The 18082-nt window shown below is 44.8% G+C and overlaps 1 protein-coding gene across 5 annotated transcripts in view; it reads left to right on the top strand.

The window, feature by feature from the left end:
- diaph2 (diaphanous-related formin 2) overlaps nucleotides 1–18082 on the top strand; it is a 621385-nt gene that overhangs the window by 200246 nt on the left and 403057 nt on the right. For all 5 annotated transcript variants that reach the window (XM_056275993.1, XM_056275983.1, XM_056276006.1 and 2 more), the window contains 2 exons: nucleotides 8083–8448; nucleotides 16904–17018. In XM_056275993.1, coding sequence (XP_056131968.1) covers nucleotides 8083–8448; nucleotides 16904–17018 — 481 coding nt within the window. The remainder of the gene's footprint in view (nucleotides 1–8082; nucleotides 8449–16903; nucleotides 17019–18082) is intronic.

Below are 18082 nucleotides of genomic sequence, written 5' to 3'. Positions count from 1 at the left end.
ACACAGTCAGTGCCACATTCTTTCAAGAAAACACCAAGTTAAATGTTAAAATGTCAGCAACAGCATCCTGTTGTATATTTAATTTGTTACAGTAAGAAAGTGGGGGACATCTGATGAAAATAAAACATGTTTTCAAAGTCAATGTTAGAATGATAAATATATTAAGTACTCATATCAGTACTCAATTTCAGCAGGTATCCAAATGTAAGTACTTGTACTTGGTCTGAAAAAAGTGGTGTCAGTACACCCCTAGTGCTCAATTGTAAAAAAAAATGTAGAATATGTCTGACATATTTGTATCGGGCTGTTGTGTTTGTTAACATGTTATCTCTATGCATCCCTATTTAGTTAATGTAATGGAGGACAGCTCCCCTTCTGGTCAGGTTATGCATGTGCAGTGTATTGCCCCTTCTAGGCGGGAGTCTCTTGTCATGCGCAGTTGTGGTGGTGCTGATGCCGAGACCAAGTTGCTGGTCGCTTGGTATCGAGAAGAAATGGAGTGAATAAAGTCGGTTTCACTGGAGATAAACGTCGTGTTTATTCAGAACAAGTTTAGTAGTCAACATTGGTAGCAGAGGATGGTTAGCAGAAAATGGCTTCTGCTAGCTACAAAGTTCCACCGAAGTTCGATGAGTCCCGACCGTACGAGAGTTGGAAAAATGAAGTTGCTATGTGGAAGCTCGTTACTGAGCTGGATAAGAAGAAACAGGCCCTTGCTGTCGTCCTGGGGCTTGAAGGAAGGGCAAGGGATATCGCCATGGAAATACCCGCTGCAGACTTGAATACAGATGGGGGTATGGACGTTTTAATTGCAAAACTAGATGGAATGTTTCTCAAAGAAGAGAGTGACCGCGCTTACGATGCTTATTCGTATTTTGACTGTATCAAGAAGGACAGTTCTGTGTCCATGGCGGACTATGTGATTGACTTTGAGCAGCGATACAATAGAATGAAAAGGTATGGTATGACTCTTCCCGATGCCGTATTAGCTTTTAAACTTTTGGATACGGCTTGTCTAGACGAGAAAAATAGGCAAATGGCACTGACAGCATGTACGGATCTAACGTTTGCGGCAATGAAGTCCGCGCTCAAGAGGATTTTTGGAGGGAAAATACAAGTCGACGCGACTAATGGCATACAAGTAAAAGATGAAGTGTTCTACACAGAGCAGCGCTCGCGGGGAAGATTTAAACGAACAAGTAACGTTGTGCAGCAAGCTGGACAAGAGTCACAGACAACACAGGTTAGACAACAAAAGCCACCGTTACAAGGTACTAACCCACTGGATAGGTTCGGTAGGCGATCAAAATGTGCTGTATGTCAGAGCACGTTCCATTGGGCCAAGGACTGTCCCCACAAGAATAGCGAGCAAGTAAAGCTAACTGAAGAGCCAGCAAAAGTAGAGGACACATTGTTTACCAAAGCCTCGCTGTCTGAATCAGCATCAGAGATCTTTCTGACTGAGTCGTTAGGGACAGCTATCATTGATACTGCATGTACCCGCACAGTATGCGGAGAAAAGTGGTTGGAAAATTTTGTCGCAGACCTCAGTCAAAGCCAAGTGAACCAGATAGCGCAAAGTGAAATTCCAAGCAGCAGACCATTTCGCTTTGGAGATGGGAATATAGTACATTCCTCCAAAATACTGAAACTGCCTGCAAAAATAGGACAGACAAAATGTCAAATAGAAACTGAAGCACTGACGGCTCCAGAGAACAGCCTGAATGAAGATGAGGTCCTCACAGTCACAGAAAATATGACCGCAAATGAGAAACACAAAGTTCTTCTGAAATTGCATAAACAGTTCGGTCACGCCTCCACCGAGAGGCTACAGCGGCTCATCCATAGCTCTGGAAATAAAGACACAGAGTGTGACACGATTTTGCAGCACATAGTACAGGACTGTGACATTTGCCAGAGATACAGCAAGACGAAGCCAAAGCCTGCTGTGGGCTTGCCTCTTGCTTCAACGTTTAATGAAACGGTGGCAGTAGATTTGCATGAGTTGGAACCAGAGGTATGGTACCTCCACATCATTGATCAATTCACAAGGTTCAGCGCAGGAAGCATTGTAAAAACCAAGCATTGTAAAAACCAAGAAGTCCTCAGAGATCGTCAAGTTATTTCTTCATACATGGATAGGAATCCACAGCCCAGAGGCTCTACAGCGATAACGGAGGAGAATTCAATAATGCAGAGTTCCGTGATATGGCTGAGAACTTTAACATTGAGACGAAAACAACAGCGGGATACAGTCCCTGGAGCAACGGACTACTGGAGAGGCATAATCAGACCCTCACCGACATCATTCTGAAGGTCAGGCGAGAAAGTGGCTGTGACTGGGAAACGGCCCTGGACTGGGCTCTTATGGCTAAGAACAGTATGCATAATGTGCACGGCTACAGTCCACGTCAACTTGTGTATGGTTTGAATCCTAACCTTCCTTCTGTACTGGTTGATAAACCACCCGCACTAGAGGGTACTACTATGAGTGCTAGAGTAGGAGAGCACATTTCGGCCCTACATGCTGCTAGAAAAGCATTCACTGAAGCAGAGTGCTCAGAAAGGATAAGACGAGCACTATGTAAACAGCTCAGAGCTACAGATGAAAAATATGACATGGGTGACAAGGTGTATTACAAACGAGCTGAATGTAATGAGTGGAAAGGACCAGGAATTGTTATTGGTCAGGATGGAGCTGTTGTTTTTGTAAGGCATGGTGGACTCTTAGTGCGAGTACATAACTCTAGACTTTCCAAGGTGAACACAAGGGTTAACGAAGAACAATGTAGCTGATGATTTAGCCAGTGAACAAAATAGAGAGAATGAGTTACCTGAAAGTAATGTTGCACAAATTGAAATGACCCATAAGCCTAATGCACATGATAATCCTGTCCCCTCTGCAGGTATGAGTTTAAAAACAGGACAGACTGTAACATATATGAACAGAGGTGACAATACTCTACTTAGAGCAAGAGTCTTGGGGAGAGCAGGCAAAGCTACAGGGAAATATAAAACATGGTATAACATGCAACATCTAGAGAATAATGGAAGTGATGGGCAAAATGTATCAATTGATATCTCAGAAGTTGATAATCTCCACATAGAAACAGACAGAGAAGCTGATGTACTTATAACGGAAGACATCTCATTTGATGCAGCTAAACAGGAAGAAATAAAGAACTGGCACAATAATAATGTCTTCGAGGTAGTTAAAGATGCAGGTCAGAAATGTATCTCTACTAGATGGGTTTGTAGTCTTAAAGAAACACCTAAGGGTATTGTGCCTAAAGCACGACTGGTTGCCAGAGGTTTTGAAGAGATAAATATTCAAGAGCTACAAAAGGATTCCCCTACATGTGCTACTGATTCACTTAGACTTATGTTATCAGTGATATGTCAAAACCAGTGGGAAGTGCATTCTATGGACATCAAATCGGCATTTTTACAGGGTATGGAGCTATCCAGGGATATTTATATCCGCCCCCCTACAGAAGCAGGCTGTGAACATGTTGTATGGAAACTTAAGAAATGTGTTTATGGACTTGCAGACGCATCACTATATTGGTACAACAAAGTGAAGGAAATCATGCAGACTACTGGTGGTAGAGTGTCTCAGGTGGATCCAGCAATACTTTATTGGTTGGATGAGCAATGTAAGGTCACTGGGGTGCTTGCATGTCATGTAGATGATTTTCTCTGCGCAGGCACATCAAACTTTTCATCAAACGTAATCCCGCAACTGAAATCTGTGTTTAAGGTTGGTCGTGAGGAGCATGAAAAGTTTTCTTATGTAGGAATGGATTTTGTAACGGTAAACGGTGAGGTACAGGTACACCAACAAAGTTACATTGACAATCTGCAGCCTATACCCATTCGCAGGTCGGGCCACACAGAGAAGTGAGCCCCTTAATGACACTGAAAGAGAGCAGCTACGGTCAAAAATAGGACAAATCCTATGGGTTGCTAAACAAACAAGACCTGATGTTATGTTTGACTCGTGTTGTTTGGCTTCTAATATAAAAGGGGCAACAGTACAATCTATTCATGAGGCTAATAAGGTTATCCGTAAGCTTAAATCTGAAAAGGTAACACTCAGATTCCAACATCTGGGAAACACTGATGCTTTGAACTTGATAGTATTCAGTGATGCTTCGTTTGGGAACCTCCCTGATGGAGGTACACAGGGAGGTACTTTGATAACACTTATGGGAGAAAGAGGGAAGTTTTCCCCACTCAGCTGGCACTCTAAGAAAATCAGACGTGTGGTCCGCAGTACACTCGCAGGGGAAACTCTTGCTATGTCAGATGGAGTAGACAATGCAATGTTTCTGGCCACACTATTTTCTGAACTAACTACTGGCAATGCTGAACTGAATGCTCCCTCCATGCTCTGTGTGACTGATAACCACTCTCTGTATGATGCTCTCAAGTCTACAAAGCAAGTCACAGAGAAAAGACTTAGGCTGGAAATCAGTAGCATTAAAGAACTCATACAAAGCAAGAAGATCAAGGAAGTGCGTTGGTCAGACACGAAAACTCAACTCGCTGACTGTCTCACAAAGAAAGGAGCATCGGCTCTTGTGCTCTTAAAGGCACTCTGTGAAGGACAATGGGACGTGGGTTAAAAGGGTGTTGGATGGACAATTGATTTTGTTCTCAAATGTTTCCATGACATGTTGATTTCTCTGGAAATGTATGTTCCATAATTCACGCTGTGAATTTCATTTTTTTGTTTTCTGTTTATTTCTTTAAAAAAGAGAATGAGATTGTTAACATGTTGTTATCTCTATGCATCCCTATTTAGTTAATGTAATGGAGGACAGCTCCCCTTCTGGTCAGGTTATGCATGTGCAGTGTATTGCCCCTTCTAGGCGGGAGTCTCTTGTCATGCGCAGTTGTGGTGGTGCTGATGCCGAGAGCAAGTTGCTGGTCGCTTGGTATCGAGAAGAAATGGAGTGAGTAAAGTCGGTTTCACTGGAGATAAACGTCGTGTTTATTCAGAACAAGTTTAGTAGTCAACAGTGTTGAAGAGGGAGCTTAGCTGGAAGACAAAGCTCTCAATTTACCATTCAGTCTCCGTTCCAACCCTCACCTATGGTCATGAGCTTTGGGTAGTCACCGAAAGGGTGAGATCGCGGATACAATTGGCCTAAATGAGTTTCCTCCGTGGGGTGTCTGGGCTCAGCCTTAGAGATAGGGTGAGGAGCCCGGACGTCCAGAGGGAGCTCAGAGTAGAACCGCTGCTCCTTTGCGTCGAAAGGAGCCAGTTGAGGTGGTTGGGGCATCTGATTAGGATGCCTCCTGGGTGTCTTCCTTTGGAGGTTTTCCGGGCACGTCCAACTGGGAGGAGACCCTGGGGTAGACCCAGAACTCACTGGAGGGACTACATGTCCAATCTGGCCTGGGAACCCCTTGGGATGCCCCAGGAGGAGCTGGAGGGCGTTGCTGAAGAGAGGGATGTCTGAAGTGCCCTACTTAGCTTGCTGCCACCGCAATCCATACCTGGAGAAGTGGCTGATGATGAGATGAGATGAGATGTCTGTGACATGTTCTACAGATCTAGACATTGAAACTATCGTGAAAGGTGTCAGTCATTTAATGTTGCTGGTATGATGTCAATATGACTATCAACAGATTATTTTCTCTGACTATTTTTGCTGAGAACTGCACATCTCATGCAACGAAAATTGGCTTAACGACAAAACTCTAGATGACGTGTCAATGCAGCATGGCTCAGTGCTACGCCTGAGCCGCACTGCTCATGTGGGCTGTGTGGCTGCTCTATCCTGTTTACATGGGTGCCGAAATGAAAAGCAAGAGGTTCTGGGGCACACACACACTGCTCAGGTTCTTGGTGTGGCCCAGCCCTAATCTGTTTTGAGAAGCTCACTATACCCAATTACTGATAGTCCCCAGCACAACGGATATGGACACATGCAACACAAGTTCAGCCCTTTCACACTTTTACCATTTACCCATGTTGCAGATCCCATCCGCTCTCGCTCTCTTTCCCCCTCCACCCCTCCATTTGACTGTCTACTTGTGTGTGTGTATATATATATATATATATATATATATATATAGATACACCAATGAGCCAAAACATTAAAACCACTTGCCCAATAATGTGTAGGTCCCCCTTGTGCCACCACTCTGGCCCGCCTAGGCATGGATGTTCTCTGGTACCCGGCACCAAAACATTAGCAGCAGATCCTTTAAGTCATGTGAGTTGCGAGCGGGGCACAAAGGAATGAAGACAGAAGTAAAGAAGGTACAAGTGAAGGATCAAACGGATCTACGTCCTCTAAGTTGCGAAGTGGAGCCTCCATGGATCAGACTTGTTTTTCCAGAACATCCCACAGAGCTCACTCAGATTGCGATCTGGGGAATTTGGAGGCCAAGACAACACCTTGAACTCTTCGTTGTGTTCCCCAAACCATTCCTGAACAATGAGTGCACTGTGCCAGGGCGCATTATCCTGCTGAAAGAGGCCAGTGCCATCAGGGAATACCGTTGCCATGAAGGGGTGTACCTGGTCTACGACAGTGTTTAGGTTGGTGGTACATGTCAAAGTAACATCCACATGAATGCCATGACCCAATGTTTCCCAGCAGAACATTGCCCAGAACATCACACTGCCTCTACCGGCTTGCCTTTTCCCCAGGTAAACCACACACACGACCATCCACATGATGTAAAAGAAAATGTGATTCATCAGACCAGGCCATCTTCTTCCATTGCTCCATGGTCCAATTCTGACACTCATGTGCCCATTGTAGACGTTTTCAGTGGTGGACAGGGCTCATCATGGGCACTCTAATGTGTCTGCGGCTACACCACCTGTCTGTCATAGCCAGCATTAACTTTTTCAGCAATTTGGGCTGCCATAGCTCTTCTGTGGGATCGGACCAGATGGCTAGCTTATGCTCCCTACGTGGATCAATGAGCCTTGGGTGCCCATGACCCTGTTGCCGGTTCACCGGTTGTCCTGCTGTGGGAGTTCACATCACAGAGGACCTCTCCTGGTCCTCACATGTCACTGCGCTCTCCAAGAAGGCCCAGCAGCGTCTTCATTTCCTGCGGCATCTGAAGAAAGCGAGTATTCCCCCACCCATCCTCATCACATTCTACAGAGGCACCATAGAGATCATTCTGACCAGCTGTATCACTGTTTGGCATGGGAACTCTAAGGCCTCCTACTGCAAATCCCTGCAGCGGATAATGAAGACAGCTGGAATGATCATAGGAACGGCTCTCCCATCCATCCAGGCCATCTATGACGCATGGTGCACCTGGAAGGTTCTCGGCATTGTGAAGGACCCCACCCACCCTTCCCACATCCACTTCACCCTCCTACCCTCGATCAGGAGGTATCGGAGCATCCGTGCTGCCTCCACCAGACTATGCAACAGTTTCATTTCTCAGGCTGTGAGGTTCCTCAACAGCCTGAATGATTAGACCTTCCTTCCATAAAATGACTTTTTGACCTTCTCACTCATCGTTCATGTCAGGTGTGCTTGTGTTATTTAGGTCTGTGAAATAATTTTTGTTTTTAATGCATTTTTTTGTTTTTAGAATTTATTGCATGTTATTTGTTTTTATGTGGCATTGTGGTCCATGTGAAACTTCATTTTGTTACCTTGTATGTATGAGACATGCATATAAGGCAATGACAATAAAAGCAGTCTAAGTCTTCCTTGGACCACTTTTGGTAGGTGCTGACCACTGCATACAGGGAACACCCCACAAGACCTGCCGTTTTGTAGATGCTCTGACTCAGTCGTGTAGCCATCACAATTTGGCCCTTGTTAAAGTCGCTCAGATCCTTATGCTTGCCCATTTTTCCTGCTTCCAACACATCAACTTCAAGAACTGACTGTTCACTTGCTGCCTAATATATCTCAACCCTTGACAGGTGCCATTGTAACGGGTTATTTACTTACAAGTCAGTGGTTTTAATATTTTGGCTGATTCGTTCCTGAAGTGTATCACTCAGGAGTGAGGTGGAGATTCAGTCGAGGGTAGCCTTAATGGATACCGTCTGCCATCTCTGACATCTGTCCTACTCTGTGCTTACAGATTGCAGCTGGTCCAGCTTCAGCCGGTCCTCCGCCTCCTCCGCCCCTGCCAGCGGGCGCCCCACCTCCACCCCCACCTCCACCACCACCTCCACCGGGCGGGTTTAGGGGTGGCCCCCCGCCCCCTCCCCCTCTCCCAGGCCATGCTTGCTTACCCCCACCCCCGCCACCCCCACCCCCAGGTGGAGGGCCCCCACCTCCACCACCTCCACCTGGATGTGGACCGCCACCACCCCCGCCTTTCTTCGGGGGTGTGGGCATGCCTCCTCCACCTCCTGCCATGCCAGTGATCAAGCTGCCTTATGGACTGGAGCCCAAAAAAGCCTACAAGCCTGAGATTGTCATGAAGAGGGTCAACTGGTCCAAGGTACTGTACCGTCACTTAAATTAGATATTCTGATTCTCATTGAGAGTACTGGTGCATAATGGGGTGCGACACACATTTTTGGGATTTTATTTTTATGTAACGAGATGTGTTCTCTGACAGCCACATACATACACATTTATAAATGATTCTGCTTGATTTCCTTTCCTTTTTTTTTTTGTTGAAGAGACCCCATGTAGTGAATAGATGCTTTTTAGAAAGAGTTGAAGGTCCAAACCAAAAATGATTTCTATTCAATTCCACACTTAATCTAGTCAAACAGCCGCTCAGCCAGAGGCCACACTATTCCACATTCAGCACCCATTTCAAGAGATTCAGCAATAAACAAATGTTCACTGTTCAAGTGTCCTTGCATTTGCACACTCTTAGCATAATTGAATGAAGACGGGGCTGTGTGATGTTCCATCACATTTGAATATAATTTCAATAGGGCATTCTCTTCCATGTGGGCCTTATTTTACTATTGTTAATTTATCCATTGCCTCAGGATTTTTTGGCATAATTTTAGAAGGGCTTTGCATATGCTTAATGTGTGACCTTGCTTTTTAGTATTTTTTTTTTATTGACAACAGCTACCAAAATATCAAAAATATCAGACTGATTTTTTGAAATCATGTAAAGAGTAAGCATTACATCTAATGAAATTTAATTCAAATATTCACATTTTTCACATTGGATGTAAAACATTATTTGTAGTTGACAAACCATAATGGGAACATCTTAAAATCCGTAATTATTATTCAACAGAAGTTGGCCACTACAATGTAGCTAATGGGGACTTTGCTTATTTTTGCCATCACAGTAAAATTCAAGCATGTGATTCTCAAATAATAAAAAAAAAAGAAAAGAAAAAAAAGAGAGAACACTAGATTTTAAAAAGTGAAATTCTATCACCACAGTGCACATTGATGCTTTTGTCACCTTATCTCCACTGTGGTTGGATGCCACAGTGTTTAACATTATGACATGTCATACTGTTCAGCAGTATGGAATTGGAAACCCTTTGTGGAACTTCGAAGGGAACCAACTGATTGGTGTTTTGTACCTTATTACCACCTGGGGTGGCGTATGTGTGTGCCTGTTTGTGCATGCATAGATGTATACATGTCAACACACAGATGCAGATGCTCATGACCCATGCGGGCCTACATTTGTTTGTGCCACATGCATGCTTCCATATATAAGAATGCATTTGGGTGTAGTGCTGTACAACCCTCAGCATTCTGGCTCATTTTTATGCAGAAGTGTATTTTGGTCCATTCATTTCTACCCCAGTACAGAAACGTGTGTGCGTGCGTGTGTGTGTGTGTGTGTGTGTGTGTGTGTGTGTGTGTGTTAACCACCTCCGCGGGCGCCAGAGACTGGAGATGCAAATGAAATTCATAACCACCTGAGGAAAAGCAATCTGTGTCTCTTGTGTCGATTAACTGGGACATGAGTCATCTGTCTTCTCAGTGCGTAGCAGATGGAGGTACGGAGGTGCCAGGAGTCACCATGACTTGGCGTAAAAAAAAAGAAAAAGAAAAAAGGCCTGCTTATTGCATAGCCCCGTCCGTCCCCTCTTTCTCTTACCCCCCCCCCCCCCCGTAATTTCACCAAGCATTAACATGAAGGGAACACATTTGACAGGAGAAAGGAAGGAAGAAGAGGTGGGACTTTGATCTAGCCATCACTGAAAAGAATGCAAGTATGATGGCTCAATAAGACTGTGTGAAAGGAAAAGAAAGAAAGAAAAGAAGAGCAAGAGAGAAGCTGCGAGAGAAAGATGCACTGAGCGAAGACAAGGGGTTTAGAGGGAAATGGGGAAAGTCAGAGCTGTGACAGAAAGAGGTTGAAGTGGCACGAGAATGAATGTGCCCTTTTGCCGTTTTAAAATCATTCACCAGGGACCTTGCCGTCTCTTAAGAGCAGCATGCAGGTGAACATGGAGAAAATATGGTATAGAGCAGCCAAGAGTGATAAAGTGAGGAGAGGTTATAGATCTGTTTTTTATTATTCATTTATTTGTTTTTGTTTTTTTTTTAATTTTGAGCCATGCAACAGCATTTTGAGTGCTGATGTTGGCTGCTGCAGCCCTGAGGTGGTGTAAAGTAATTTTTCCTCTTGTTAGGAAGCTTTCGCAAGGGAAAAGAAGGCATTTACAGTAAAAATAATTGATTGCCCAGTCGGAGCCTGAGTGTGCAGTGACAGCCAGGTCCCGCTAGCCCCCATTTCCATCCACCGTACTGCTTCACCCGGTGCCACCACCATCACACGGAGCAGAATGAGGGCATGCTCATGGGTAGTGCCCGCAGAACATCGCTGTAAAGCAATGCCAGCAAGAGGAGGGAGATGTCTGGTTCGTACCAATACCTCCTCTCCTCCTTTGTGCTTGAGCACTCTTATCAGTGTGGTGGTTCGAGGTCACTGACTGTTTTCAACATTAGACGTCCCCAGCTGAAGGGGCTGGCTAAAGGGGCGTTCACATGCCACTGAAATAATTTTGTTCACTGTTACGAATATGGACATGACCAGATGTGAAATCATCCTAGGTGGGAGTCTAAAAGCTAACCAGCTAGCTACTATATATTTGCTAATGCTTAGAATATCAACAATAGAATGCTATAATGGGAGAGCTGGCATTGAATCGGCTGGGTGAGCCTGGTCTGCTGCTTCCGGTGGACCCAAGGACCATGGCTCTTCCCGGAGCTGCGCCCGAAGAGGAAGCATCAAGGAAATTCTTACAGGACATGAAAGCGGGGCAGGCTAAGCTAACTGCTAGCGCATGCAGACCGGCAGTTGCGACAGTCACCCTGACTGGCGTTTGCTCTCTTGGACAGTGATTTTTTTTTGTGGTTACGATGGATAGTGTGTTTTTGTAGTGTTTGTAGTTTTTGAAGTTTGGATATATGTTTAATTGCAGTCTGGATATGTGTTTTTGTCTTTGTGTTGCATTGCTGTGGGCTGGGGGAAATGATATTTAGTTTCATTTCATGTATGCGGGTGCATGAAATGAAATGACAAATACATTTCCTGATTCCTGATGTAATAATAGGATATGTAAAGTATGTGCTCTGGTTTCCTGTGATACAGCAAGCCATGCACCTTCTCTTTCAGAGTTTATTTTGTAATCTGCCAAACTAAAATTATAAAACACTGGATGGTGCGAAATCGGGAGAATGATGGATTCAGCAATGCTTGATTTTTCAGCATCGGGGTCGCTGGGACATTGATCACCTCTATTGGTCAAACACGATTACATCATACGAATTTGCCAGTCAAAGTTCAACAAGCTTGGTACAGAGCCAAGAGAAGAACATTCTTCTCAGATGGATGCGGACGCCTTTTGCGGCTCTCCACATATGTTAGAATTGAAGCCAATGCATTACGAAAGTGTAGTGTGAGTGCCTCTTAAACTACAGGTTTCATTATTCCATTCCACGAGTCTTGGATGCAAAATAAATTCCATGAGAAAGCAAGGATGCAAACCTTTAGTCTACCACAAATAACTGCTAAATAGATCAATGAATTAATAAAAGTCATGAACCTTGAAGTGTGATGACTCAGGTTGGCCATTCAGGTTGGATCAGAGAGGTACTTAATATGAAGCCTTGTCAAATGTCAGTGCAGTCTTCTTAGCAGCAGGGAGGTGATAGGAGGCACAGCTTCAAATGTCATGGGACAGTATTTGGAGCCATGCTGTTGTACCTTCCAGTGCTGACAGAGGATCTCCGCACTTGAGATTAGATTGAATATCTCATGTCTCATGTACGCTATACTCACACTGGGGAGAGAGAGCATTTAGCTTACCGAGCAGGACGCAGGTCCCCCCGCCTCAGATATATTACAAAAAAGTAATTTACTTACAAGGTACTACTACTACTACTACTACTACTACTACTGCTTTGAACATTTTTGCAGATAAGTACCAGATCTATAATTTCATTATTGATGATGTGATGATATTGATATTTGATTGTTGAATTATTAGAGAGGGAGAAATAGGTTCATTGGAAATAAACCACTGTTTTATTTAAGTGTTTGTTTTTTTGCATCCTTGGTTTGCATCTGCAGTCTAACCAGGGCTTTATTATCTGAGCTGGTGTCGTGCGTGTGTGTGTATATACACTCACCGGCCACTTTATTAGGCACACCCGTCCAACTGCTCGTTAACGCAAATTTCTAATCAGCCAATCACATGGCAGCAACTCAATGCATTTAGGCATGTAGACATGGTCAAGACGATCTGCTGCAGTTCAAACCGAGCATCAGAATGGGGAAGAAAGGTGATTTAAGTGACTTTGAACGTGGCATGGTTGTTGGTTCCAGACGGGCTGGTCTGAGTATTTCAGAAACTGCTGATCTACTGGGATTTTCACGCACAACCATCTCTAGGGTTTACAGAGAATGGTCCGAAAAAGAGAAAATATCCAGTGAGCGGCAGTTCTGTGGGCGAAAATGCCTTGTTGATGCCAGAGGTCAGAGGAGAATGGCCAGACTGGTTCGAGCTGACAGAAAGGCAACAGTAACTCAAATAACCACTCATTACAACCGAGGTATGCAAAAGAGCATCTCTGAACGCACAACACGTCGAACCTTGAGGCAGATGGGCTACAGCAGCAGAAGACCACACCGGGTGCCACTCCTGTCAGCTAAGAACAGGAAACTGAGGCTACAATTCGCACAGGCTCACCAAAATTGGACAATAGAAGATTGGAAAAACGTTGCCTGGTCTGATGAGTCTCGATTTCTGCTGCGACATTCGGATGGTAGGGTCAGAATTTGGCGTCAACAACATGAAAGCATGGATCCATCCTGCCTTGTATCAACGGTTCAGGCTGGTGGTGGTGGTGTAATGGTGTGGGGGATATTTTCTTGGCACACTTTGGGCCCCTTAGTACCAATTGAGCATCGTGTCAACGCCACAGCCTACCTGAGTATTGTTGCTGACCATGTCCATCCCCTTATGACCACAGTGTTCCCATCTTCTGATGGCTACTTCCAGCAGGATAACGCGCCATGTCATAAAGCTCGAATCATCTCAGACTGGTTTCTTGAACATGACAATGAGTTCACTGTACTCAAATGGCCTCCACAGTCACCAGATCTCAATCCAATAGAGCACCTTTGGGATGTGGTGGACCGGGAGATTCGCATCATGGATGTGCAGCCGACAAATCTGCAGCAACTGCGTGATGCTATCATGTCAATATGGACCAAACTCTCTGAGGAATGTTTCCAGTACCTTGTTGAATCTATGCCACGAAGGATTAAGGCAGTTCTGGAGGCAAAAGGGGGTCCAACCCGGTACTAGCAAGGTGTACCTAATAAAGTGGCCAGTGAGTGTATATATATACAGTGAGTCTAGTAAATTCTTTATGAGACAGTACACGCCTGTTTCATGCCATAAGCAATCATCAGCTGTCAAATATTCCTCTTTTTTTCTTTTATTTACTCTGCGTTCAAAAACTTATTTCGTTTAACTTTCACATATGATTTATTGTTATATTTATTTCTTTTTAATCATGGATTCCAGAGCTGGAAATGCATGTAGGCAACAGGGAGCAAGTTTAAGCCACATTTAATTCCTTCAGTAATGGTCGTCGTGGAAATTGCCTACAAACACTCAAGACTCAGAAATAATTACACAAGACATTGATGGTTGATGATAAAGATAAGATGTATTGCATGCAATAGGAGAATACAAGCAGTGAGTTAACTTACTTCATTCTCCCTGAACAAAGAACTTTTTCCTTATCTATATACCTCTTTCTAGACAAAGAAATGTCTACTCATTGGTCAAATTCAACCAACTAATGAATATACATTTCCTATGCCTGATATTGGGGCGGCACAGTGGCACAGTAGTTAGCGTGGTTACCTCACAGCAAGAAGGTTCAGGGTTCGAACCCCGGGGTTTTCCAACCTTGGGGGTCATCCCAGGTCGTCCTCTGTGTGGAGTTTACATGTTTTCCCCATGTCTGTGTGGGTTTCCTGCCATAGTCCAAAGACATGTAGGTCAGGGGAATTGGCCACACTAAATTGTCCCTAGGTGTGAATGTGTGTGTGTGTGTGTGTGTGTGTGTGTGTGTGTGTGTGTGTGTGTGTGTGTGTCAGCCCTGTGATGGAGTGGCGGCCTGTCCAGGGTGTCTCCCTGCCTGCCGCCCAATGACTGCTGGGATAGGCTCCAGCATCACCGTGATCCCAGTTAGGATACGTTTCTTGAATAATGGATGGATGGATGCCTAATATCATATGTTGGTTAAACATCTGGTCATCTCCGACTAAGGGGCCATATAGAGTTACAAGACACTGTGAGTCAAGCAAAACACTGACAGAGACTCAGAGCGGTTTCTGAGAGCTCCCTATATGATTTATATCATGACAGCTCCTTGGTACCATAATAACAGGACACTGTAAGAGTTGAACAGAAGATGGGAAGAAAAGAAAACAACTTTCCACCTCCCCATCTGGGAAATTCCTTACTCCTCTCTGGAGAGTTCACGGCACCCTTCACTAAAGCAGATTTGACCAACAGGCATAGAGAATCAAAATACACCATGAATAAATGATAATTCTTAATGCTTAATGCCAATTTTCCTTCACATGTTCTTCATATTGTAATGTGCATGGATAAGTAGACCCGCTGGCTGATGGGTCTGACCCTTTAGTCGAGCGGTTGGCGATGTCTCCCGCAGAGTGGGAGATATGGGTTCGCGTCCCGGCTGCGGCAGTTCCTGTAGTTGCCCCCCGAATTTGCTGCATTTTAACCAGTCGACTAAAGGGTCGGACCCGTCAGCCAGCGGCCAACATGTCTACTTATCCATGCACGTTACACTACCCCCCTCCTTCAGGAAGCGCTCCCCCATGCTTAAGCATATCAGCTCCTTCACGCCTCTGGGCGCATACACTTCCGATGGCCTTACGGTCCCACCATCCCACTTTTGACACCAATGCAGCGAATTCGGGGGGCAACCACAGGAACTGCTGTGGCCAGGACGCGAACCCATATCTCCCCCTCCGTGGGCGACATCTCTGACCGCTTGACTAAAAGGTCAGCCCCGTCAGCCAGCGGCCAATGTGTCTACTTATCCATGCACGTTACAATATTTCTAACTTCAATCTGATTTTAGCTCTTACATTTTTGAAATCTCTGTGCATACATTATGATACGCATACTCTCTACATGTTGTTGGTTCCTTTGCTAGTGCCCATTTCAGTAGTGCACATTCTCTGAACCAGGCTCCCACAGGCATGGAGCAGGCCACTTTCTGGTGTTTTAAGCAGGTTTTAGGAGAGGAGAAAATGGCACAGAGGCAGTCACTCTCCACACACAAAATCATTAACTGTTGTTGAAAGTCTCATTATTGAATCACCTTTATCTATGGTGATCCACAATACACACTTGCACCCACCACTGCTTGTATGTCCTCTGGAGCCACTGCCCAACGTCAGCTGCAAGTCCATTTCTTTGTCTCTCAAGTGTTAACCCTGCACCGCTCTCTATTTCTTGCCACCATGGTTTTGAGGGAGTTAATGGCTGAGGTGCTATATGATAGCTACTTGTCCAGACCATTGATGGAGAGCCACAGCAGTGTCACAATAAGTGCCGTCACCACAGCACTTAACACAACATGTCGTGGGCCAAGATCAGTGCTGCACACATTAGTAGCCGATTGCCAGTACTAAAAAACATTAAGATAGGTTTGGGTATGTGTCTCTCAGCCACATTCTCAATTTGTGTTCTTGCGTTTTTCTCTCCCCCACATATTCTCTCTCTCTCTCTCTCTCTCTCTCTCTCTCTCTCTCTCTCTCTCTCTCTCTCTCTCTCTCTCTCTCTCTCTCTCTCTCTCTCTCTCTCTCTCTCTCTCTCTCTTTCTCTCTCTCACTTTTTCTCTCTGTCCTCTATGTATTTGTGTGTGTGTGCACCCCTGTGGGTGTGTGTATGCCATCATCTCAGTGTGTGTGGGAGCTAGTTCGCTTCACCGAGGCTGTGCTATCTAGTCACATCTAGGTAGGAAGGATAGCATAAAGAGGAAAGCTGGGTTCTTGTAGCCAAGTTGAAATATGCATATATATATATATTTTTTTTTTTTTTGTTCACCAGGGGAAAAGTCAGCAAGCACTTTCATGTGTGTGGTGCAGTCGGGGTCCATTCTCATCTAATTATTTTGTGCTGTCATACTTATGGTAAAGTTTGCTGTCCAAGCATGAACTCAAAGGAAGATGTGTATGCTGCCGTATTAATTTTAAAATACATTATATTTAGAAACTGATGGTAGTGTGCATTTAACCCTAGATGCTTGGCTCCTTTTGGGCTTTTCCTGTCACTCTCTGTCATTCGCATGCTAAGGACACACACACACACATTGCCGGTGAGAGGAACTTTTTGAGTGGCAAGGAGGTGGGGGCGGCAGCTTCTGATTGTGACGATAATGGGATCCTCATGTCATTGCAGATAGTGCCTCAAGAAATGTCAGAGAATTGCTTCTGGATCAAAGTCAAAGAGGAGAAGTTTGAAAATCCTGACCTCTTTGCTCAGCTCTCCCTCTGCTTCTCCTCGCGGACCAAAGGTAAGACGGCCCCATCTCTCGTCTCTCCTCACTTATTAATCTGCACCCAACGCCTCATTTAGCCACCCGGGCGCTGGGTGCCAAGCTGCTTTCATCTCCTGACACATAAAGAAACTATTTGTCTCAGTGAAATGTTAATTGTCTTTAAAACCAGCAGTTTTTTCTCGTTGCCCTTGAAGACTCTGTCTATGAATGTCCTCTTTTCAAGTCTCTGCGCCAATTAGGGATACCAGTGATGTTGTTGTAGAGTAATTATGCATTGTCATTGGAAAAGACTGGAAATGCAATGTGGCTGTACATTGTATCCATTCCATTCTTCATACCCATTAAGTAGTTTCAGATTGGCATCTGTGTGTGTGTGTGTGTGTGTACAGAAGTGCACATGCATGTGTGGTGTGTCGACGTGCAGGCTTTTGAACTGAGAACAGTCATGCTTGGCTTACTTCTTGCCTTTTCCAGTCCAGTAGGCCAATCCTCCATTGGCAGAGACGGGAAGCTTTGTGAAGGAAGCTCTGGGAGTTTTCTTTGTCCCGGCCAGTTTGTTTCTTAGATACACAAGCAGGCTACCTAACTTGCTGATGAATAACACAAGCAATACAGAGTAAGTTTGTTTTTGGGTTGAAGGGTGTGTGTGAGGGCGCTTGATATATTCCCCCATGATAATTGGAGTGTTCTCCACTTCTCTGACAGTGCCTGTGCAGACCATACCCCGCCTCTAATTCTAGCAACTGTGGGAGGGGGAGAATTCAGAGTCCTGTCGAGCGCAAAACAGTCAGTGCAGTTGAATCTGAGCTCAGTCACTGTGCATGAGTACAACTACCCAGAAGCCCCTGACTTTTTCCCTCATCGCCACCGTGTGTTTGGACACCAGTCAGCCCACAAGCTGTCTCTTTCTCTTGTCTTCTTCACAGGACTACAAAACAACACCCATCTCTTCCCTGCTCCACGAAACAAACAGCAATTTTGCCTCGGCAGCCGCTAGGTGATTTGTTGGCTTGATAAAGATGGAGTGAATATGAAAGAGAAAGAGCAGTTGTTTTCCGCGCTTAATGAAACAGTAGGGA

Source organism: Lampris incognitus, chromosome 1, assembly GCF_029633865.1.
Source record: "Lampris incognitus isolate fLamInc1 chromosome 1, fLamInc1.hap2, whole genome shotgun sequence".
Lineage (NCBI taxonomy): Eukaryota > Metazoa > Chordata > Actinopteri > Lampriformes > Lampridae > Lampris > Lampris incognitus.
This window is presented reverse-complemented; position numbering and strand designations above follow the sequence as displayed.